The 18,379-nt window shown below is 48.7% G+C and overlaps 1 protein-coding gene across 11 annotated transcripts in view; it reads right to left on the reverse strand.

Annotated features, from left to right (window-relative positions):
- Window positions 1-17,876, reverse strand: part of AMPD3 (adenosine monophosphate deaminase 3) — a 57,684-nt gene extending 39,808 nt beyond the window's left edge. For 3 of the 11 annotated variants that reach the window (XM_008007008.3, XM_008006947.3, XM_073018366.1), the window contains exons 1-2: window positions 16,784-17,055; window positions 6,758-6,983 (exon numbers count right to left, since the gene is read on the reverse strand). In XM_008007008.3, coding sequence (XP_008005199.3) covers window positions 6,758-6,983; window positions 16,784-16,805 — 248 coding nt within the window. In that variant the 5' untranslated portion in view covers window positions 16,806-17,055. The other 8 variants (XM_073018350.1, XM_008006975.3, XM_073018356.1 and 5 more) reach the window with 8 other exon arrangements.
- Window positions 17,877-18,379: the final 503 nt, after the last annotated feature.

Here is an 18,379-nt window from a genome sequence, read left to right on the forward strand (position 1 = left end):
TATATTTAGGACAGTTAGCTCTTATTGTTGCATTGATCCCTTTACCATTATGTAATGCCCTTCCTGGTCTCTTTTGATCTTTGTTGGTTTAAAGTCTGTTTTATCGGAGGTTAAAATTGTAACTTCTGCCTTTTTTTTCTTTCCATTTGCTTGGTGGATATTCCTCCATCCCTTTATTTTGAGCCTATGTGTGCCTTTGCACGTGAGATGAGTCTCCTGAATACAGCACACTGATGGGTCTTGACTCTTCATCAAATTTGCCAGTCTGTGTGCTTTAATTGGGGCATTTAGCCCATTTACATTTAAGGCTAATATGGTTATGTGTGAATTTGATCCTGTCATTATGATGCTAGCTGGTTATTTTGCCCATTATGCAAAATGCAGTTTCCTACTTATTGATGCAGTTTCTCATAGTGTTGATAGTCTTTACAATTTGGTATGTTTTTGCAGTAGCTGGTACCAGCTGTTCCTTTCCATATTTAGGGCTTCCTTCAGGAGCTCTTGTAAGGCAGGCCTGGTGGTGACAAAATCTCTCAGCATTTGCTTGTCTGTAAAGAATTTTATTTCTCCTTCACTTATGAATTTTAGTTTGGCTGGATATGAAATTCTGGGTTGAAAATTCTGTTGAGAATGCTGAATATTGTCCCCCACTCTCTTCTGGCTTGTAGGATTTCTGCAGAGAGATCCACTGTTAGTCCAATGGGCTTCTCTTTGTGGGTAACCTGACCTTTCTCTCTGGCTGCCCTTAACATTTTTTCCATCATTTCAACCTTGGTGAATCTGATGATTATGTGTCTTGGGGTTGCTCTTCTCAAGGAATATCTTTGTGGTGTTCTCTGTATTTCCTGAATTTGAATGTTGGCTTATCTTGCTAGGTTGGAGAAGTTTTCTGGATAATATCCTGAAGAGTGTTTTCCAGCTTGGTTCCATTCTCCCTATCATTTTCAGGTACACCAATCAAACGTAGGTTTGGTCTTTGCACATAGCCCCATATTTCTTGGAGGCTTTGTTCATTCCTTTTCATTCTTTTTCCTCTAATCTTGTCTTCTCATTTTACTTCATTAAGTTGATCTTCAATCTCTGATATCCTTTCTTCCATTTGATCGATTCAGCTATTCATACTTGTGTATGCTTCATGAAGTTCTCATGCTATGTTTTTCAGCTCCATCAAGTCATTTATGTTCTTCTCTAAACTGGTTTTTCTAGTTAGCAATTCATCTATCCTTTTTTCAAGGTTCTTATCTTCCTTGCATTGGGCTAGAACATGTTTCTTTAACTCAGAGGAGTTTGTTATTATCCACCTTCTGAAGCCTGCTTCTGTAAATTGGTCAAACTCATTCTCTGTCCAGTTTTGTTCCCTTGCTTGCAAGGCGTTATATCATTTGGAGGAGAAGAGGCATTCTGGTTTTTGGAATTTTCAGCCTTTTTGCACTGGTTTACCTCCCCATCTTCGTGGATTTATCTATCTTTGGTCTCTGATGCTGGTGACCTTCAGATGTGGTCTCTGATTGGACTGCTATTCCTTTCTGTTTGTTAGATTTCCTAACAGTCAGGCCCCTATGCTAGAGTTTGCTGGAGGTCCACTCCAGACCCTGTTTGGCTGGGTATCACTAGCAGAGGCTGCAGAACAGCAAAGACTGCCGCCTGTTCTTTCCTCTGGAAGCTTCATCCCAGAGGGGCACTTGCCTGATGAAAGCCAGAGCTCTCCTGTATGAGGTGCCTGTCAGCCCCTACAGGGAGGTGTCTCTCAGTCAGGAATACACAGGGATTAGGGACCCACTTGAGGAGGCAGTCTGACACTTAGCAGAGCTTGAACGCTGTGCTGGGAGGACTGCTGGTCTCTTCAGAGCCTTCAGGCAGGAACGTTTAAGTCTGCTGAAGCTGTGCCCACAGCTGCCCTTTCCCCTGGGTGCTCTGTCCCAGGGAGATGGGGGTTTTATCTATAAGTCCCTGATTGGGGCTGCTGCCTTTTTTTTCAGAGATGCCCTGCCCAGAGAGAAGAAATCTGGAAAGGCAGTCTGCCCACAGCGGCCTTGCTGAGCTGCTGTGAGCTCCACGCAGTTTGAACTTCCTGGTGGCTTTGTTTACACTGTGAAGGCAAAACCTCCTACTCAAGCCTCGGCAATGGCTGACGCCCCTCCCCACACCAAGCTCGAGTGTCCCAGGTTGATCTCAGACTGCTGCTGTGCTGGCAGTGAGAATTTCAAGCCAGTGGATCTTTTTTTTTGAGATTTGTTTTGCTCCTGTTACCCAGGCTCAGTGCAATGGTGCAATCTCAGCTCACTGCAACCTCCTTCTCCTGGGTTCAAGCGATTCTCCTGCCTCAGCCTCCTGAGTAACTGGGATTACAGGCATCTGTCACCACACCCAGCTAATTTTTGTATTTTTAGTAGAGACAGGGTTTCACCATGTTGGCCAGGCTGATCTCAAACTCTTGACATCAGGTGATCCACTCGCCTCGGCCTCCCTAAGTGCTGGGATTACAGGCATGAGCCACCACATCTGGCCACCAGTGGATCTTAGTTTGCTGGGCTCCATGGGGGTGGGACCTGCTGAGCCAGACCACTTGGCTCCCTGGCTTCAGCCCCCTTTCCAGGGGAGTGAATGATTGTATCTCACTCATGTTCCAGGCACCACCGGAGTACAGGAAAAAAAAAAAAAACAAACAAACAACTCCTGCACCTAGTTCGGTGTTTGCCCAAACAGCTGCCCTGTTTTGTGCTTGAAACCCAGGGCCCTGATGGTGTAGGCACTGGAGGGAATCTCCTGGTCTGCAGGTTGCAAGGACCGTGGGAAAAGCACAGTATCTGGGCCAGAGTGCACAGTTCCTCAGGCTCAGTCCCTCATGACTTCCCTTGGGTAAGGAAGAAAATTCCTCCATCCCTTGTGCTTCCCAGGTGAGGCAATGCCTCACCTTGCTTTGACTCACCCTCCATGGGCTGCACCCACTGTCCAACTAGTCCCAGTGAGATGAACCTGTACCTCAGTTGGAAATGCAGAAATCATCCACCTTCTGCATTGATATCGCTGGGAGCTGCAGACCAGAGCTGTTCCTATCTGGCCATCTTGCCAGCCTTAACTATATCCTAATTTTTTTAAAATCAATTTTGGTCTGGCTTCTTAAAAAAATACATAATTCCTGCATTCTTCCTCAAAGCATGCTGAACATAATTTAAAGTTTTCTCAATGACTCAGGATCATCACTGTATTATCCAGTTATGATCTCAGAGGTGTGTTATCCCTAAACTACTGTGCTTCAAATTCTTGTGTCTGCTTTTTGTAATTGTTTCCTCTCTCACTGTTGACTGTCAAATAACAACAATAACAAAACAGGAACATTAATGGTGCTCCAAGCACTGTGCTAAGGATTTTTTGTGTATTAGCTCATTTAATTCTCACAAGGTACGTCTTTTTATTATTCCAATTTTGCAGTTTAGGAAACCAGCTCAGGCAGTCAAGAGCTTTGACCAAGGCCATTTGTAGTAAGTGACAGGGCTGCCACTTGAATCCAATAAGTCTGACCCCAAAGCCCAGGCTTATAATCACCACACATCATCTCTGTGACCCTGCCTATAGGAGTCTCTCTCTCTACTTCTAATTTGCTTCTTTAAATCTGTCACAGGATAAGAAACAAGATAGCCAGATTTACAGAACTCTGTGTAAAGTAAGAATAAATAGGAGATGGGATGGGAGGTGCCATGGACGGAGAGGGAGCTGGGGAGAGGGTGTCCTCCATGAAAATGTTAACTTTTGAACATTTACATATAAAGGCACCTCTAGTGAGAAGAGAAACTAAAAGACAAAATTGGGTGTGCATGGACTCCAGAAGAGGATGCTGGGGCGTCTGACAGTCCAGGCACCAGGCTTTCTTTCAGGAAAGAAGCTAATGGACAGAGCAGAAGCTTTGGCCAGTTTCCCTCCATTTCATTTAGAAGCAACAACTACTTTCTAGGGAGCAGCACCTAGTGTCATTCCAGGGTCTACAGACCAGGGAACCGAAGACTCTACCCCTGCCTGAAGAGGGGATAGCCTTGTGGTTGAAGTATAGGGTCTAGATTCAAAAGATGTGGGCTCTAGTTCTTGCTCTGTCATTTACTCACTATGTGTCTTTGTGAAAGTAAATTCAACTTCTCTGAGCCTTCATTTCCTAATCTGCAAAATCAGAATACTAAGAATATCCACTTGATAAGCTTGATATGAGAATTAAGGAATGAATCCAACCTACACAGGCCAGTACTTAGTCCACAGTAAGTATTCAATGGCAGGAGTTGCTATTGCTCCCTGTCTCAGCAGCAGGAACTCAGAGAAATCACTTACATTTACTCGGGATGGACTGTAACCAGACACCATCCTAAGCCTTTTACCTGTGGATTCCCTCATTCCTCACAACACCCCATAAAGTGGACAGCTGTTAGCATCTCCACTTTATAGATGAGGACGAGGCCGAGGCCCAGAGAGGTTTCCTAATTTGCCCAAGACCACAGGGCATGCCAGTGAGTGGCAGAACACAGAGGTCCAAGAAATTGCAGCCACTCTGATGTAGTGTCTGTGGTGGCAATGAGGAGGCAGGATGTCTTCCTCTGCTGGATATCCACTGCCCACCAACAACTAAGTTCCACACTGGATCTAGTCCTCAAGAAGCTTCTAGTCAAATGGGGCAGACAGATACAAACTAAGACAGCATAGCCTAGGCAAGGACAGAACAAAGTTTTTGGAGAGAAGTTTGCAGGGGACTTTCTGGAAACCACAGAGCACCATTCGGACTTAGAATAAGAAAGCTTTCATTTCGTCCTGAGTCTGGGCATTGAAAGAGCATGGTCTCTTCAGCAGATGTCAGGCCCAGTGTCGCTCTGTAGTGGAAACTGGTCCTAGAAACTTCCTGTTCCTGGAAATAAAAAATGCCAGGATTCCTTTTCCTCTCATTGTTAAGGGTCTGAAATGCTCAATTCGTAACACACAGAAGGCCCTGCAGACCATCCAGTTGATGAAGTCAGCCCTTCTGTTCCACCCATGGAGTGTGAATGAGAGTCTCTACAGTCATACTCTTCTTGACCCTCCAGGGATGAGCACACTGCTGGGGCCGGGGCCACCCCACCCTCTCCAACACAAGACTGGCACTCAGAGGTTGACCAATGGCACCAATGACTCCTGCCTTTATGGGCTCACCGTCCTTTCAAGGAAGGAAAGCACTGGTCTTATGAGTGGTGAAGCTCTGTTCTTGGCTTTACACCAGTAGTCAGCTTTTTACTTCTTTCCAAACGAGTTAAGGAAATGCTGAGCTTCTACATAACCAAGACAGGAAAAGACTTGCCTTTAAAACTGAGGCAGTATCTACTGTGATCACGGACTAGGTCCGAGAGGGTTCAAAGGTCTACCATGTCAACTATTGATGTTTGCAGGGTGGAAGACCAGGCGGAAACTTAGATAAAGCCCGGGGTGAGATAAACTGTGAAAGGATGAGGGCTTCTCATTACACTTAGACTCCAATCCAAACTTCTTATCAGGGAGCACAAGGCCAGTCTGATCTGGGCCCCACAAGTCCTCCAACCCTGGTCGCAGCACTTCTTCCTTTAACAGACCTCTAACCACATGAGCCTCCTCGAAGAAACTGGGGGGCCTTTGCCCTAGCTGGTTCTTCTACCTGGAAGCCCACAAAGCTAGCTCCTTTATACCCTGAAGCATCCGCTAAGATGTCACCTCCTTGGAGAGACCTTCCCTGACTTTCCAGTCTAAAAAAGGATTTTCTCTCTCTCTTTCCCCACCTTTCTCTCCCCCAACCCCTTTTCCTCCTTATTCATCCCTTTCATAGCACTTGTACTGCTCCTGGGCCTGTATGCCCTCAGATCCATTCCTTATCCTCTCCTGTGTTTCCCAAGGGTGCCAGCAGGATTCTGGCTAGGTTTGGCCCATGGCAGCCACTGGGAGAACCTCGAACGTGCAGGAAGGGTCAGGCTAGGTATTGCCTGCCTCCATCTCTGCCTTGAGAGGCATCTCTGCAGCTGCCACCTCTGCCCCTTGGCTCCAGTTTCCACTGGAAAGGCCACCACAGTTCTACCTTCCCCAGTGCGATCCCACCTTGCCACCAGCAACACTACTGCTTTCCTTGTCACTCCTGTCCGGGGTAGTAGCTGCTCCTTACTGTGTCTAATCTCTGAGCTGCCTCTCTCTCCCCTGTTTGGTTTCTCAGCTCTCTATCACCTGTGTAACCAATTCCCTGCATTAAAATTCTAATACTTCATTGGTTTCTGATCTTCTGATTGGACCCTGACTGATACAGCACTTATCATCACTTGTAATTTTTAAGTTAATTTGTCCAGTTACTTAATTATTGTCTAGACCCAGGGACTTTATCTATCTTGTTCATTATAACATCTCCAGTCCCAGCACAGCACCCGGCAAATAGTAAGCTGCGTTCATTAGTAATGCAAAATGCTTGTCAAGTGATGAGAAGAAGTACAATTGCTGTCTCCTAAGAAATCCTCAAATTTCCAAAAAGGAAAGAGAAATGCCATTTGGAAATGGCGTGTATTTTTACACATCAGCAGCAAAGTGGGTTTTGATCTTTTCAGTGTAACAGAGGCACCGAGACATCCCTCAATAAATAAGAGGTGAGTTAAGTGGTCTTGGTTAAGAAACCAACACAGCTCCAGGGACATCCCAGTCTCCAGGAGGTGCCTCATGTCAGGACACACACCCACCGCCTGCCTGGGTCTGCATGACTCTCTATGTACACAAAAACCAAGCCTTGGGAACAAACCTTTTTGCGGTCTCCACAGACTTCTGCTCCGCCAGCTCCTTCTGCAGCTCCCTCTCCTTGGCTTCCTTTTGCCCGATGGGGCAGTCCTCTGGGACAGTGAACAGGGACAGTGCATCTTTGCTGTCCTCTTCTCGGAGCACTTTAGCAAACACCTTCTCCGCCAGGAGCCGGACTTGCTCATCCACTTCAGAGATGTTCAGCTTGGGAAACTGCCGCGGCATCTCGGCTAGCAAAGAAAGAACAAGCATTAACTTAATGAATAGCGGGATGCCCTGAGTCAACAGCACCGGGGAGGAGAAGGCACTGAAGTTAGGGCCAGGCCTACCTGGTACTTGGGGTCAACTGTCTACTTAGGAATTCCCCAGACCAAACCCAGCATGCCAGTTTCAAAATTAGCTCAATAAGTAACTGGATGTGAAGCATGTAGGGCCACTTACGCGTCAGGAGACAGCAAGTGTTCAAAATTCAAAGAATGAACAGTTCAACTAGGTGGGCTTCCATTTTCCCAAACTCAGGGAACCTGCAGCACCTGGCAGCCCTGCCCTCCTGACTCTGTTCCCATGTTTGAGAAGGGACAAGAGAGTGTTCAGCTCTCCCTCCTCCAGACTATGAGGATACTGTTATAGCTGCAACAATAATCAAACCTCACTCCCCAACTTCACAGAGGGGAAGTCCACAGGCTTTAATAGCTAAGGTCCTACAAGATTACAGCAGAGCCCTGGGAAATCCAAAGCTGCATTCTTCATTACATAAAACAAGGCCTTTTGCTGAAGAGAAAGAATCTGCTGTTGCAGTTTCAAACCCTCTGGAACCCCCTAACGAGACACAGCAAATAAAGGTTTTAGGACAGGAACACTCTTTACCCAGCTGAAAACTCACTCTCTCAAAGGAGCTTTCTCTATCTACCTCCTCGCATACTGATTCCCTACTAACAGTCACTGGCCTTAATCACCTGCTTGGTTGGTTGGGTTTCATTCTTGCTTGCTTGCTTTCTTCATTTCCTTATTTCTTTTCTTTATTGCAATTACTTATATAGCAGTTAATATGTACACTCTGGCCAGGCACAGTGGCTCACGCCTGTAATCCCAGCATTTTGGGAGACCGAGGCGGGCAGATCACCTGAGGTCAGGAGTTTGAGACCATCCTGGCCAACCCTGTCTCTACTAAAAATACAAAAAAATTAGCTGGGCGTGGTGGTGGGCACCTGTAATACCAGCTGTTTGGGAGGTTGAGGCAAGAGAATCACTTGAACCCGGGAGGTGGTAGTTGTAATGAGCCAAGATTGAGCCACTTCACTCCAGCCTGGGTAACAGAGTGGGACTCTGTCTCAAAAAGAAAAAAAAAAAAAAGTACACTCTGGGGCCAGGTGTGGTGGCTCATGCCTGTAATCCCAGCACTTTGGGAGGTCAAGGCGAGAGGACTTCTTGAGCCTAGAAGTTTGAGACCAGCCTGGAAAACATGGCAAAACCTCATCTCTAAAAAAAATTTTAAAAATTAGCCAAGTATGGTGATGCATGCCTGTAATCCCAGCTGCTAGGGAGGCTGAGGCAGGAGGATCTCTTGAGCCAGGGAGGTTGAGGCTGCAGTGAGTTATGATCATACTACTGCACTCCAGCCTGGGAGACAGGGTGAGACTTCATCTCAATTTTAAAAATAATATATATATATGTGTGTATACTCTGCAAAGAACTTCATACTTAATAACTCAGTTAATCTTATTATTCCCACTTGACAGATGAGAAAATGAAGGCATAGAGAGCTAACACACCCACAGTCACACTTTTAATAAGTTAGCAGAGATTTGTGCTGTTCTCAGCCTTCCTTCCTCATCCCTTTCCTCTCCGATCCTCAGCTCAGGGATCTGAACCCAGGCATCTGGTTCCCACCTCTGTGCCCTCACCCACCATGCTGTGCTGCTTCTTTTTGTCCATGTACGTGTCCGGGCAGGGGCTCCTCACAGTCCCTGGCATAACACTCGTGGAATGGATTAATACTGCACACTTTTCGACAAGCCACCTCGCTGGAAGCAGCTCTGGAAGAGGAGTTTCCCATCTACCTATGACCACAGTTTCTTTAAGGTTGATTTAAAGAGAGAAGTGGTTTTGTGGACCAGACAGACAAGGATGAAGGTGAGACAGATCTCCGCTGCCGTCTGGCAGGGAGAAGTGCAACTACAGGGGAGAGGAACATACTAGGCCATCTTGGGGCATTCTCCGGCCTCACAATGTTCTCATCTGTGAGATAAAGGGATTGAGCTAAGTGGTCTCTAAGGCCCTCTCAGCTCTAAGTGGCATAATTCTAGGTACCAGAGAGATTTCCAGTGCCTGAAGAGGGCTTGCTGCTCTGAGTCTGAGTGGCTTGTGGGACTAAGTCATGACACAGACAGGAAGGAGGAAAGCAGGCTAGTAACAGGCAATCAGAGCGAGGTCTGTGGCTCCCTTAACTCTGAGACCCAAGGACCTGCCACTCCCTGATGAGGGGAGTGGGAGGGAGCTGGTGGGGAAGAACCTCTCAGCACACAACTGTCTGGGGAGCAGACACCAAGACAGTGAGGCCTGGCCTCTGCAAAGAGGAAGAGGAACAGAGCTGACTGTGGAGATTTTCATGTCTTGATAGCAGAGAGTGGGGAAGTTGGAGGCCATCAAAGGAGGTGACAGGGGACAGAAAGTCTGGAACAGCACAAAGAACCAGACCCAGGAGGCTCCATCAGGCTGAAACGAAGCTGGATCCTCACCTCCCCCTCTTATGCCAAGGCCACAAGTCAAGAGCATTGTCCCAAAACCTCACATTGCATCTCAGAAGAAGACATCCAACAGGCCCAGGCAAAAGGCCGCAAATGCCACAAAGCACCACACGATTTGACTAAGCAACTCCACTTCTAGAAATTTCTTTTAAAAAAAGAACCCTAGGAATGAAAAGCACAAGGATATTTACCTGCATTCTTTACATAAATAGCTTTAAAATGCCCAAATTAGAGCATACTCACTTGAAAAAGATGTTAAGTAATGAGAATTATAATTATGAGGATGGTGCAATCACATAAAAAAACATAAAAATACAGTAAATGAAAAAATTAATACATAGAACTGTACCCATACTTTATTTATAGTGATAGGAAAATGCATCCCTTTATGGGCAAGACCTGCAAGAGATTCACGCACTCAAAATGACCAGGTGGCAGGGCTGCCTGTGTGTGAGAGGATATTTTATTTTCACGATGAGTGCTATTATAATGCCATTTTTAACAAACACAAAGAGAATAGAAAGAAAATGAGTAGACTTAAGACTCTATGAAATGAGAGAAAAATAGGAAAGCAAATCAAACTTCTTTTTCTGGCAGGTTTTGGCAATTAGGGCTCCCTCCTTAATTGCCAGAGGGAGGGAGGGAGCATCACCATACCTGGCTAATTTTTTTTTTTTTTTTAAGAGATGAGGTTTTGCCATGTTATCCAGGCAATTTGGGAGGCCAAGGAGGAAGGATCACCTGAGGCCAGGAGTTCAAGATCAGCCTAACCCACACTATTGAGAGACCAGGCCAAAGAGAGTTTAACCATTGTGACCTATCTCTGCGTTAGCTCCTACCCTGGACAGAAGCCGTCCACCACCACCAGCACCTTCCTACCTCCTCCATGCCCTCAGACACACACAGGCCTGACTCAGACACCCCAATCAGGGTCCCTTGGCAATGGGTATTTGGAGGGGGAAGGAAGTCCTTGATGTCTGAGGGCTCTTATGCCAGATCTTGCCATGTTTGTTCACGACGCATTTATCTATTATTTATTTATTTAGAGACAGGGTCTCTGTTGCCCAGGCTAGAGTGCAGTGGCACAATCCCAGCTTACTGCAGCCTGGACCTCATGGGCTCAGCTACCTCAGCCTCCTGAGTAGCTGGGACCACAGGCACACACCATCCCGCCCGGCTAATTTTTGTATTTTTAGTAGAGATGGGGTTTTACCATGTCAGCCAGACTGGTCTTGAACTTCTGGTCTCAAGTGATCTGCCCGCCTTGGCCTCCCAAAAGTCTAGGATTATAGGTGGGAGCCATCACATCGGTGCACAAAGCATTTCTAGCTTGCTCCAATCAACTAAACATACTTTTCAGGACACAGCTTTCTATAAAAGATCTTCCTTTCTCTTTAGCTTAAATCAACCTTTCCCAAACTGGATGCCATAAGAAATTGATACCTGTTGCTGATAAAACAGGTCCTGTAGTCAGTTATTGGGAGATGCTGCATTCCACAGCCCCTCAACTCACATTCACAAAGCTCATTAAAAATCAAGGATCAGAGAGTAGTGTTACCATACAGAACGCTTTTTGTTTTACGGAACCCTTTTTGTTTTACAGAACCCGTAAAAGTCTTCTGCAGAACTACGACCAGTGTCTTAAATAGTTGGTAGATAATTCATTCCAAGGCCGGGCACAGTGGCTCATGCCTATAATCCAAGCAATTTGGGAGGCCGAAGAGGATCGCTTGAGGCCAGGAGTTCGAGATCAGCCTGGGCAACATGTTGGAACCTCGTCTCTACAAAAAGTAGAAAAGAAAAAAATAGCCAGGTGTGGTGGTATGCACCTGTAGTCTCAGCTCTCTGGAAGGCTGAGTTGGGAGGATTGCTCGAGCCCTGGAGATGGAGGCTGCAGTGAACCATGATGGCACCGCTGTACTCCAGCCTGGGTGACAGAGCAAGACCTTTTCTCAAAAAAGCAAAACAAAGCAAAAAACAACGGCAACAACAACAGAAGAATTAATTCCATATCTTAGCATGGACCAAGTAATCCCCTTGGGGTGCTGCAGGCCTTAGCAGCTGCCCGCATATCTGCTGCCTTCTGGATGTCCTTGGCAGACAGGTACCACCTGCCAACCTGTCCCTCCAGAGTATCTCTCCTCTCAGACCCTCCAGACACCTGCCAGGCCAGGCATGACAAGGAAAGCCCACTCTGCAGATGCCAAGCAGAGCTTCAGCTCCAGCTGCCTGTTCGCGCCTGGCTTCTAACCATTTGTCAGCTAAAGCCAGCAGGCTTGGGAGGCTCAGCTGTGAATTCACCAGCATCAGTCAGCCAGTGATACAGCTTATCTCACTGTTACATGCAACACGTTCCGATGAACTTGAAGAAGAGTCCCAAAGTTAGAAAGTTCTAAAACACTGCCAGTTTCAACAAACAGTAACTTTTCATGGTGCCACACTCCCTCCAGAAAGGAAACCCAGTGCCACTGAAATTCCCTCCTTATACAAAGGAAGCTGGTTGCTACTCTTGCCAGACTCCCCTCGCAGAAGCCCCGACACAGACCTGAGCCTGGCTCCATGACTGGTCCTGAAGATGCCACTCAAGCGATGCACCCGGGCCAGGTGCTGCCTGCCGCCCAGGAGGCTCAGCTGAGTCAGTGCGTGCGTGCAGCTGGCTAGGTCCTGTCTGCCGGCTGGAGTGGGAGGTCTCTGTTTTGCATATCTGTGAGCAGCAGTGAGCCAGAGCAGGAAAAGCCTGGGCTGGAAATTCTTTCGTGAAAATGGAATATGAGTGGAAAATTTCCAAGACCCCTGAAGTCCCCAGGTAATGCCAGTTATCTAAGGCAAAATGGCTGTGGTATCCCGAATGTGGTGTTCTGGCCCTCTTCACAGCCCTCATAAGAAGAAACTAAAGCGGCGGCTTCCTCATTACAACAGTAAACTCAGCCGTCCTGCCCAGCTGCAGGAGATAAGCCACAGCCTCCCTCTAACGCCCGGCCTCCTCCTGAAAGCTGAGTAGCAACGAGCGATATCATCACCTTTGCTGCTTCCGTTCTGAACGTGCTTCAGGCCTTGCCAAACAACTGGGTCCATTTTATCAAGGGGATTTGTCTCAGAAAAAAACAGCCCGCCTTGCCTCTTCTCAGAAAGCCCCCCCAAAAGCAACCCTCCCGAGGGCACCCCAGAACTGGCAGGGGGAGCTTCAATCCCAGTTGCTAATACAATTTTCTCCATCCCCTCCTCCTCTGGAAGGGAAAGACCATGAACTGCTTCCACCTTTCCCAGGAAAGCACTGCAGGGAGACTCAGGGAGCGGGAACTGCCTCCGCAGAGAGGCCGACAGCGGACAGGGGCAGGCTAGGATGAAAAGCTGACAGCCCCATCCCACCCCTTCCTTTCTTCCCAGAAGGAAGCCCACATCACAGGTGACTGCGAAGCCTGACAAGCTTTACCAGAACCCCCACCCCCATCCACACACACAGAAAAGGAGTACACCCCAACTGACCCACCGGAACCCACCCCAAACCCTCCCCTGCTTACAGCTACTCACGGCTCCCACATGGGCCTCCAGCTCGGAGTGCTGGCTGGACTCTGCCACTCCTCCTAGAGAAGGTGGAGCCTGCCTCAAGTGACCCACAGGAGTAGTCCTCTAAAACCAAGCAGGGTTAATTAGAATGGCATCACAGGGTGCAAAGCTCTGATCTTCATCTGCCCTTTAGAAGAGTGAGAAGGCTCAGAACAGACACACAGCCTCCCAGTGACTTAGGCAAATCGCGTGGGTCTGGGAAATAACCATGAGCAAAATGGCTATTTCTGTGGTGCTGTTGAAATCCTGGGGAGAAGAGCCCAGGAAGGATGGGTCAGTTGTTTACCGGGAGGCTAGCTGTAACCCTGACTTAGGCCTGAGTCACCTCTGCATGTCCAATCGTGAGGCTGTGTCTTACTGAGCTCACATCATAATTCCTTGGTGCACAGAGCAGTATTACAGGGTTGACACATGATCCTCGGGCTGCTGCTGGGCTTTAGCTACCCAGAGATTATGACCCACCTGTCCTCACAGCTGTTTCATAAACAGTGCAATCAGCAGGCTACAAGCAACCTAGAGGGAAGGTAATGTTTATTCATTAAACAATTAAATGAACTTACAGTATGAGAAAAAAATTCAAGCCCTTAGTACTATTCTGCCAGAAGGAGGAGGGGCAGATGATTTTTTTCTGCTCGTGTTTTGGGGAAGGGGGAGGTAGAGTGGGGACTGCAATGGAAGGATTCCAGCCCAAGGATTTAAGTCCAACACATTCAGGGAATTTTATTCTGCACCTTTAACCAGATCCCAACTAGCCTTAGTCTAAACAAGCATTTTTCAAAGTGCAGTCTGCAGAACATGAAAGGTCAGAAGACTTCGAAAATACTGCACCCCTTAGTCCCTTATGGGTATTCATGCACAATTTCTACTAGCAGGTTCAACACCTGAGAATTTCTGCAGTAAAGAAAGCTGCTTAACTTTGTTTAACCCGACCCACTTATTAGACCATCCTAGAACTGCTATCGTAGGAAAGAAACACCTATTAATATCTTGTGGCATGGGCTTTGGGAAACACCCTCCACCTTGAGTCTTCATTTTCCAACTTAGAGAAAGCTGCCTTCCTGGAGCCAGTTTACAGATATGAGACCCATTGCATCAGGTTCAGACAGAAACCAGCAGCAGCTCCACTAAGATGACACAGGTTGTAACAATGGCCAAGGGTCCTGCAGAAGCCAAAAGGAGGGAAGACTCTCCAGAACATGAGCAGTTTAGAAGAAAAATACAGTTCTGTCCCGGAAGAGCAAGCTCTTCTCAGGACCTCACAATTCCACCTTGCGCGTAACTTGTTGCTGCTCCTTGCAGCCAAGATGTCTCTGTGGACTGAAGACCACTGATCCCAAGCTAAAGCCTTATTTCCATTTCGAACAAACACCAAGACAATTTATGATAACCAGACACAGGGCCTGCTTCTCCTGCCCGAGAGACTAGATTGCATCCCCTTTTATCACTTAAGCACCCCTTACAAACTCTAAAAGACAGAGAGGATGGAATCAAATTGTGTCTCATCAAGAAAGATAATGGCTGGGCTATGGTGGCTCATGCCTGTAATCCCAGCACTTTGGGAGGCCGAGGCAAGGGGATCACGAGGTCAGGAGATTGAGACCATCCTGACCAACATGGGGAAACCCCATCTCTACTAAAAACACAAAAATTAGCCCGGCGTGGCAGTGGGTGCCTATAATCCCAGCTACTTGGGAAGCTGAGGCAGGAGAATCGCTTGAACCCAGGCGGTGGAGGTTGCAGTGAGCTGAGATTGTGCCACTGCACTCCAGCCTGGGTGACAGAGTGAGACGCCATCTCAAACAAATAAACTCCAGCTAGACTCCCTGCATTTGAATCCTGTTCCACCACTTAGTTGCATGACCTTGGGCAAGTTAAATAACTTTTCTGTGTCTCAGTTTTATTCCCTATAAAGTGGGGATAATAAAAAGCCAATCTCATAGGTTACCATGACAACAAGCATACGTAAAGTGTTTAGACTGGTACCTGGCATAGAGTATGTGTTTTATAAGCATTATCTGCCAACATCATTGTCATTATCATTATATCAGATACGAGAGAGATAACTAGGAAAATGAACATGAAGTTTTATCTAGACACTGAATCCTTTTATTCAACCTTATTTATTGAGCACCACCATGTGCCTGGCACTCTCCATTTCTATTACCTGGGTGCAGGAAGAAGGAAAACATATTTAAATGTGAAGCCAGATCAGCAGAAGGAACATCCTTCTCCCCTATGAATGGTACTTCTCAGTGACTATACACAGCCAGGACTCCAGCATGAGCTCATCTTCCCATGCCCCAGTCAGTTCCTTACAAATCAAAAGCCCAAAGCAATTGTCTGTTGTCCTAGATATGCAACCAGCATACAGAAGAACTAAGAGATTATTATACTTGGTGGAAGAATCATGGAGGCCAATGGGCAGCTTTAGGGGAGAAAGGGTATCTCCCTGTTAACCTGAAGGCTACATATTATCTGCCCACGACATTTTCAACACCTGAGACAGATTTTGAGGTCATTTGAAGAGTGATCCAGTCAGTGTAGAGGCAAAAAACTAAAAAATAAAAAATTTTAAAAAGCCTTATCTCTCAAAGAGCTTCTCGACCTAGCTGAGAGCTAGGAGAACCTTAGAAGACTGAGGCTGAGCTAAGGATGGGGCTGAGAGGTGAAAGAGTCTCCCAGCCACCACCTATGCAAGAGTCATCATTCCTAGAGAGGGCAGTCCCATACCATCATCTTCAGAGCAAGCCAGGCCCCATGGAGCTGCAGCCAGGCCAGGTCAACTACCCCCAGACCTGCTGTCAACAGTCCCAGAGGTGTGAAGTGACAGAGGCTCTGTCTGCCTGGCTCAACGGCTCCACTAACACTCGGCCTTAATGCTGCACAGCCAAGAAAAGAATTTCTCCTCTGCAGGTTCCAGCTGCAGGCAGCTTTTCCATGACGATGGCCAAATGTTGGTCACCACATCCAGAGGAAAACCAGCAAGGGCTCAAGACCATGCTAAAATCCCTCCTTGTTCTGCCTGCTTTGGCCCCGCTCCTTTTTTGATGTGTCGACATCAAGCTGTCAGCCACATACAGTTTGAGGAAATGATACTCTAGTTAGCAAGCCTCTCCTACTCCAAGGCCTCTCAAAACTCTCCCCAACGACCTCTGCCAGCCTAGACCAGCCATTAGCAGCTCTGCTGGCAAAGCAGCTACCAGAAGATCAAGGGCAGAAAGCAGACTGCCAGAGCCCAAGGCTGTACACCTCCCTTGCCAGGAGACAGCCAAAGAGGTAAGGATGAAGGCCTCAAATGACCTCATCACCCTATCATCCAGTCTATCCTCCGCCTCCAGGTAGAAGTCCACCTCAGCTGTCCACATCCAGCCAGCCCTCAAGCACCTAGAAACTTGTCCAGGCGCTTAAGGGGCGGCAAGTCCCAGGTCCCTTTATTTCTCTAAACCTTGCGATTCCATTCTAGGCCGCCAGGGAATCGGGATGCTGCCGGCTCACCTGAGGCTGCTGGGGCTCCGGTCACCGCAGAGGCAGGGGCAGGGACAGGGACAGGAATAGGGGACAGGGCAAAGGATGAGACCGGGGTCGGCGCCACCGCCTCTGCGAGCAGGGAAGGCGGAAGCCGCGGTTCAGACCCCAGGGTGCTGCCGATTCCCGCCTGGGCCGCAGGGTCCGCGGGGCTGGCCCAAGGTCAGCAGCGCAGCCGCGGGCGCACTCACCGGGTTCTGAAGACAGGGCCATGCCGCGGGCCGAAGGGGACGGCCGCAGGGCTGGAGCAAAGGGGATGCGCTGGGCAGGACGGAGCGGGGCTGCCGGGCACTGAGGCCAGCTAGGGCCGGGGCCGGACCAGGCCGCGCTCCGCAGCAGGCGCGGGGGCCGGGCGTTCAGAGGGTGCAGCGCTGCGGATCCCCGGCCGGGCGGGCCACGCGGGAGCCGGGAGGGCCGCCTCCGCAGGGAGGAAGCCGGCCGGCCGCGTGTAGCCCCCGTCGGTGCCCTACCTGGGCGCGGAGCAGAGCAGAGAGAGCCGAGGGGCTACCTGAAGCGCCCGGGCCGCGCGGCCAACTGGAAACTTGAGAGCAGCAGGGGCGCGGCGGCCGCCAGGGCCCTTGGCCGGAAGCACCCGCCGTCTCCTGGGCTCCGCCGGGCCGCGCCGCAGCCCGGGGCAGATGCCAGCCGGGCTCCCAGACCTCAACTGCGCTGGGCTCCCACACAGCTCCGCGTGCCGCCCGGGCTTGCCCGACGTCCTCCCCTCCCCACACAACTTTTCCCGGGGCGAGACTCTGGGGGTCTCGGCCCCACACAGGTGACTTACTCCCTGTAGCTGCAGCAACCCGCAAGCATCGGTTTCTTCCAGGCGTTCTTCTGGTCACTTAGACACACACACACACGCACACGCACACGCTCCCTCTCCAACCCTCCGCGCTCTGCCTTCACCCGCCCCTCAAAGTCTGAATGACCTCCTAGTTGCCAAAGTCACTGGGTGCCGTGCAGCCTCCCTTGCTCACCTCTTCCTGGCATCTGAGCCTGCTGACCACGTTTTCCTTCCTGAAACTCTTGGAGTGCAGTTTCCAGAGTTGGCACCCGCGGTCCCCACCTCCGAATTTTTCACATACCTGGGTACCTACAGCTTCTCCACCTCCGCGGTCTGGCTTTTCTTTGTGGTCCCACCCCAGGGTCCCACTGTGCCAGCCCCCTCTCCCACTCGGAGGCCCACTCTGGGCATCTCAGCCACTCCCATGGTTTTAACAACCTCCTGCCTGATGATGACTCTTGAACTTCATCTGCAGTCCAGAATGCCCCCGAGCTGCTGAAGATGGTGAATCTAACTGTCTAGGGAACATCTCTAGCGCTTCCTAGCCCCGAGGAAGCTGTCCAGACCCAAACTCCTAATTGCTTCCCAGGAAAACGCCAGAGCCTGCTTCTGTGTTTCCAATCTTAGTCCAATCGGCTTCTGTGTTTCCAGTCGGCACCACCGCGGGGCCACAGTTGGGAGCCATTCTTGACTCGGTCTCCCTTTCCTCTCTCACCAAGAAAGTCACCAAGCTCGGAGAGGAAACTTCATTAGTGAGCCCCGACTGTGTGTCCTCACTGTGTCAACCACTTTCACAGAGTTGTCTCATGTAAGCACCAAGTTTTATTCTTTCTACCCCATAGTCTGATTAGTCTGGTATTCACAATTCATGTATTCATAAACGTTTTGCACATAAGACTGCATTAATGAGTTACATATTATAAAGAACACTAAAAAAATTAAAGGTTGTGGTAAAGATGAAACAATTTTAAATTACTTCATTTTTATGAATGGTACAATATAC

The sequence above is a fragment of the Chlorocebus sabaeus genome, chromosome 1, assembly GCF_047675955.1.
Source record: "Chlorocebus sabaeus isolate Y175 chromosome 1, mChlSab1.0.hap1, whole genome shotgun sequence".
Lineage (NCBI taxonomy): Eukaryota > Metazoa > Chordata > Mammalia > Primates > Cercopithecidae > Chlorocebus > Chlorocebus sabaeus.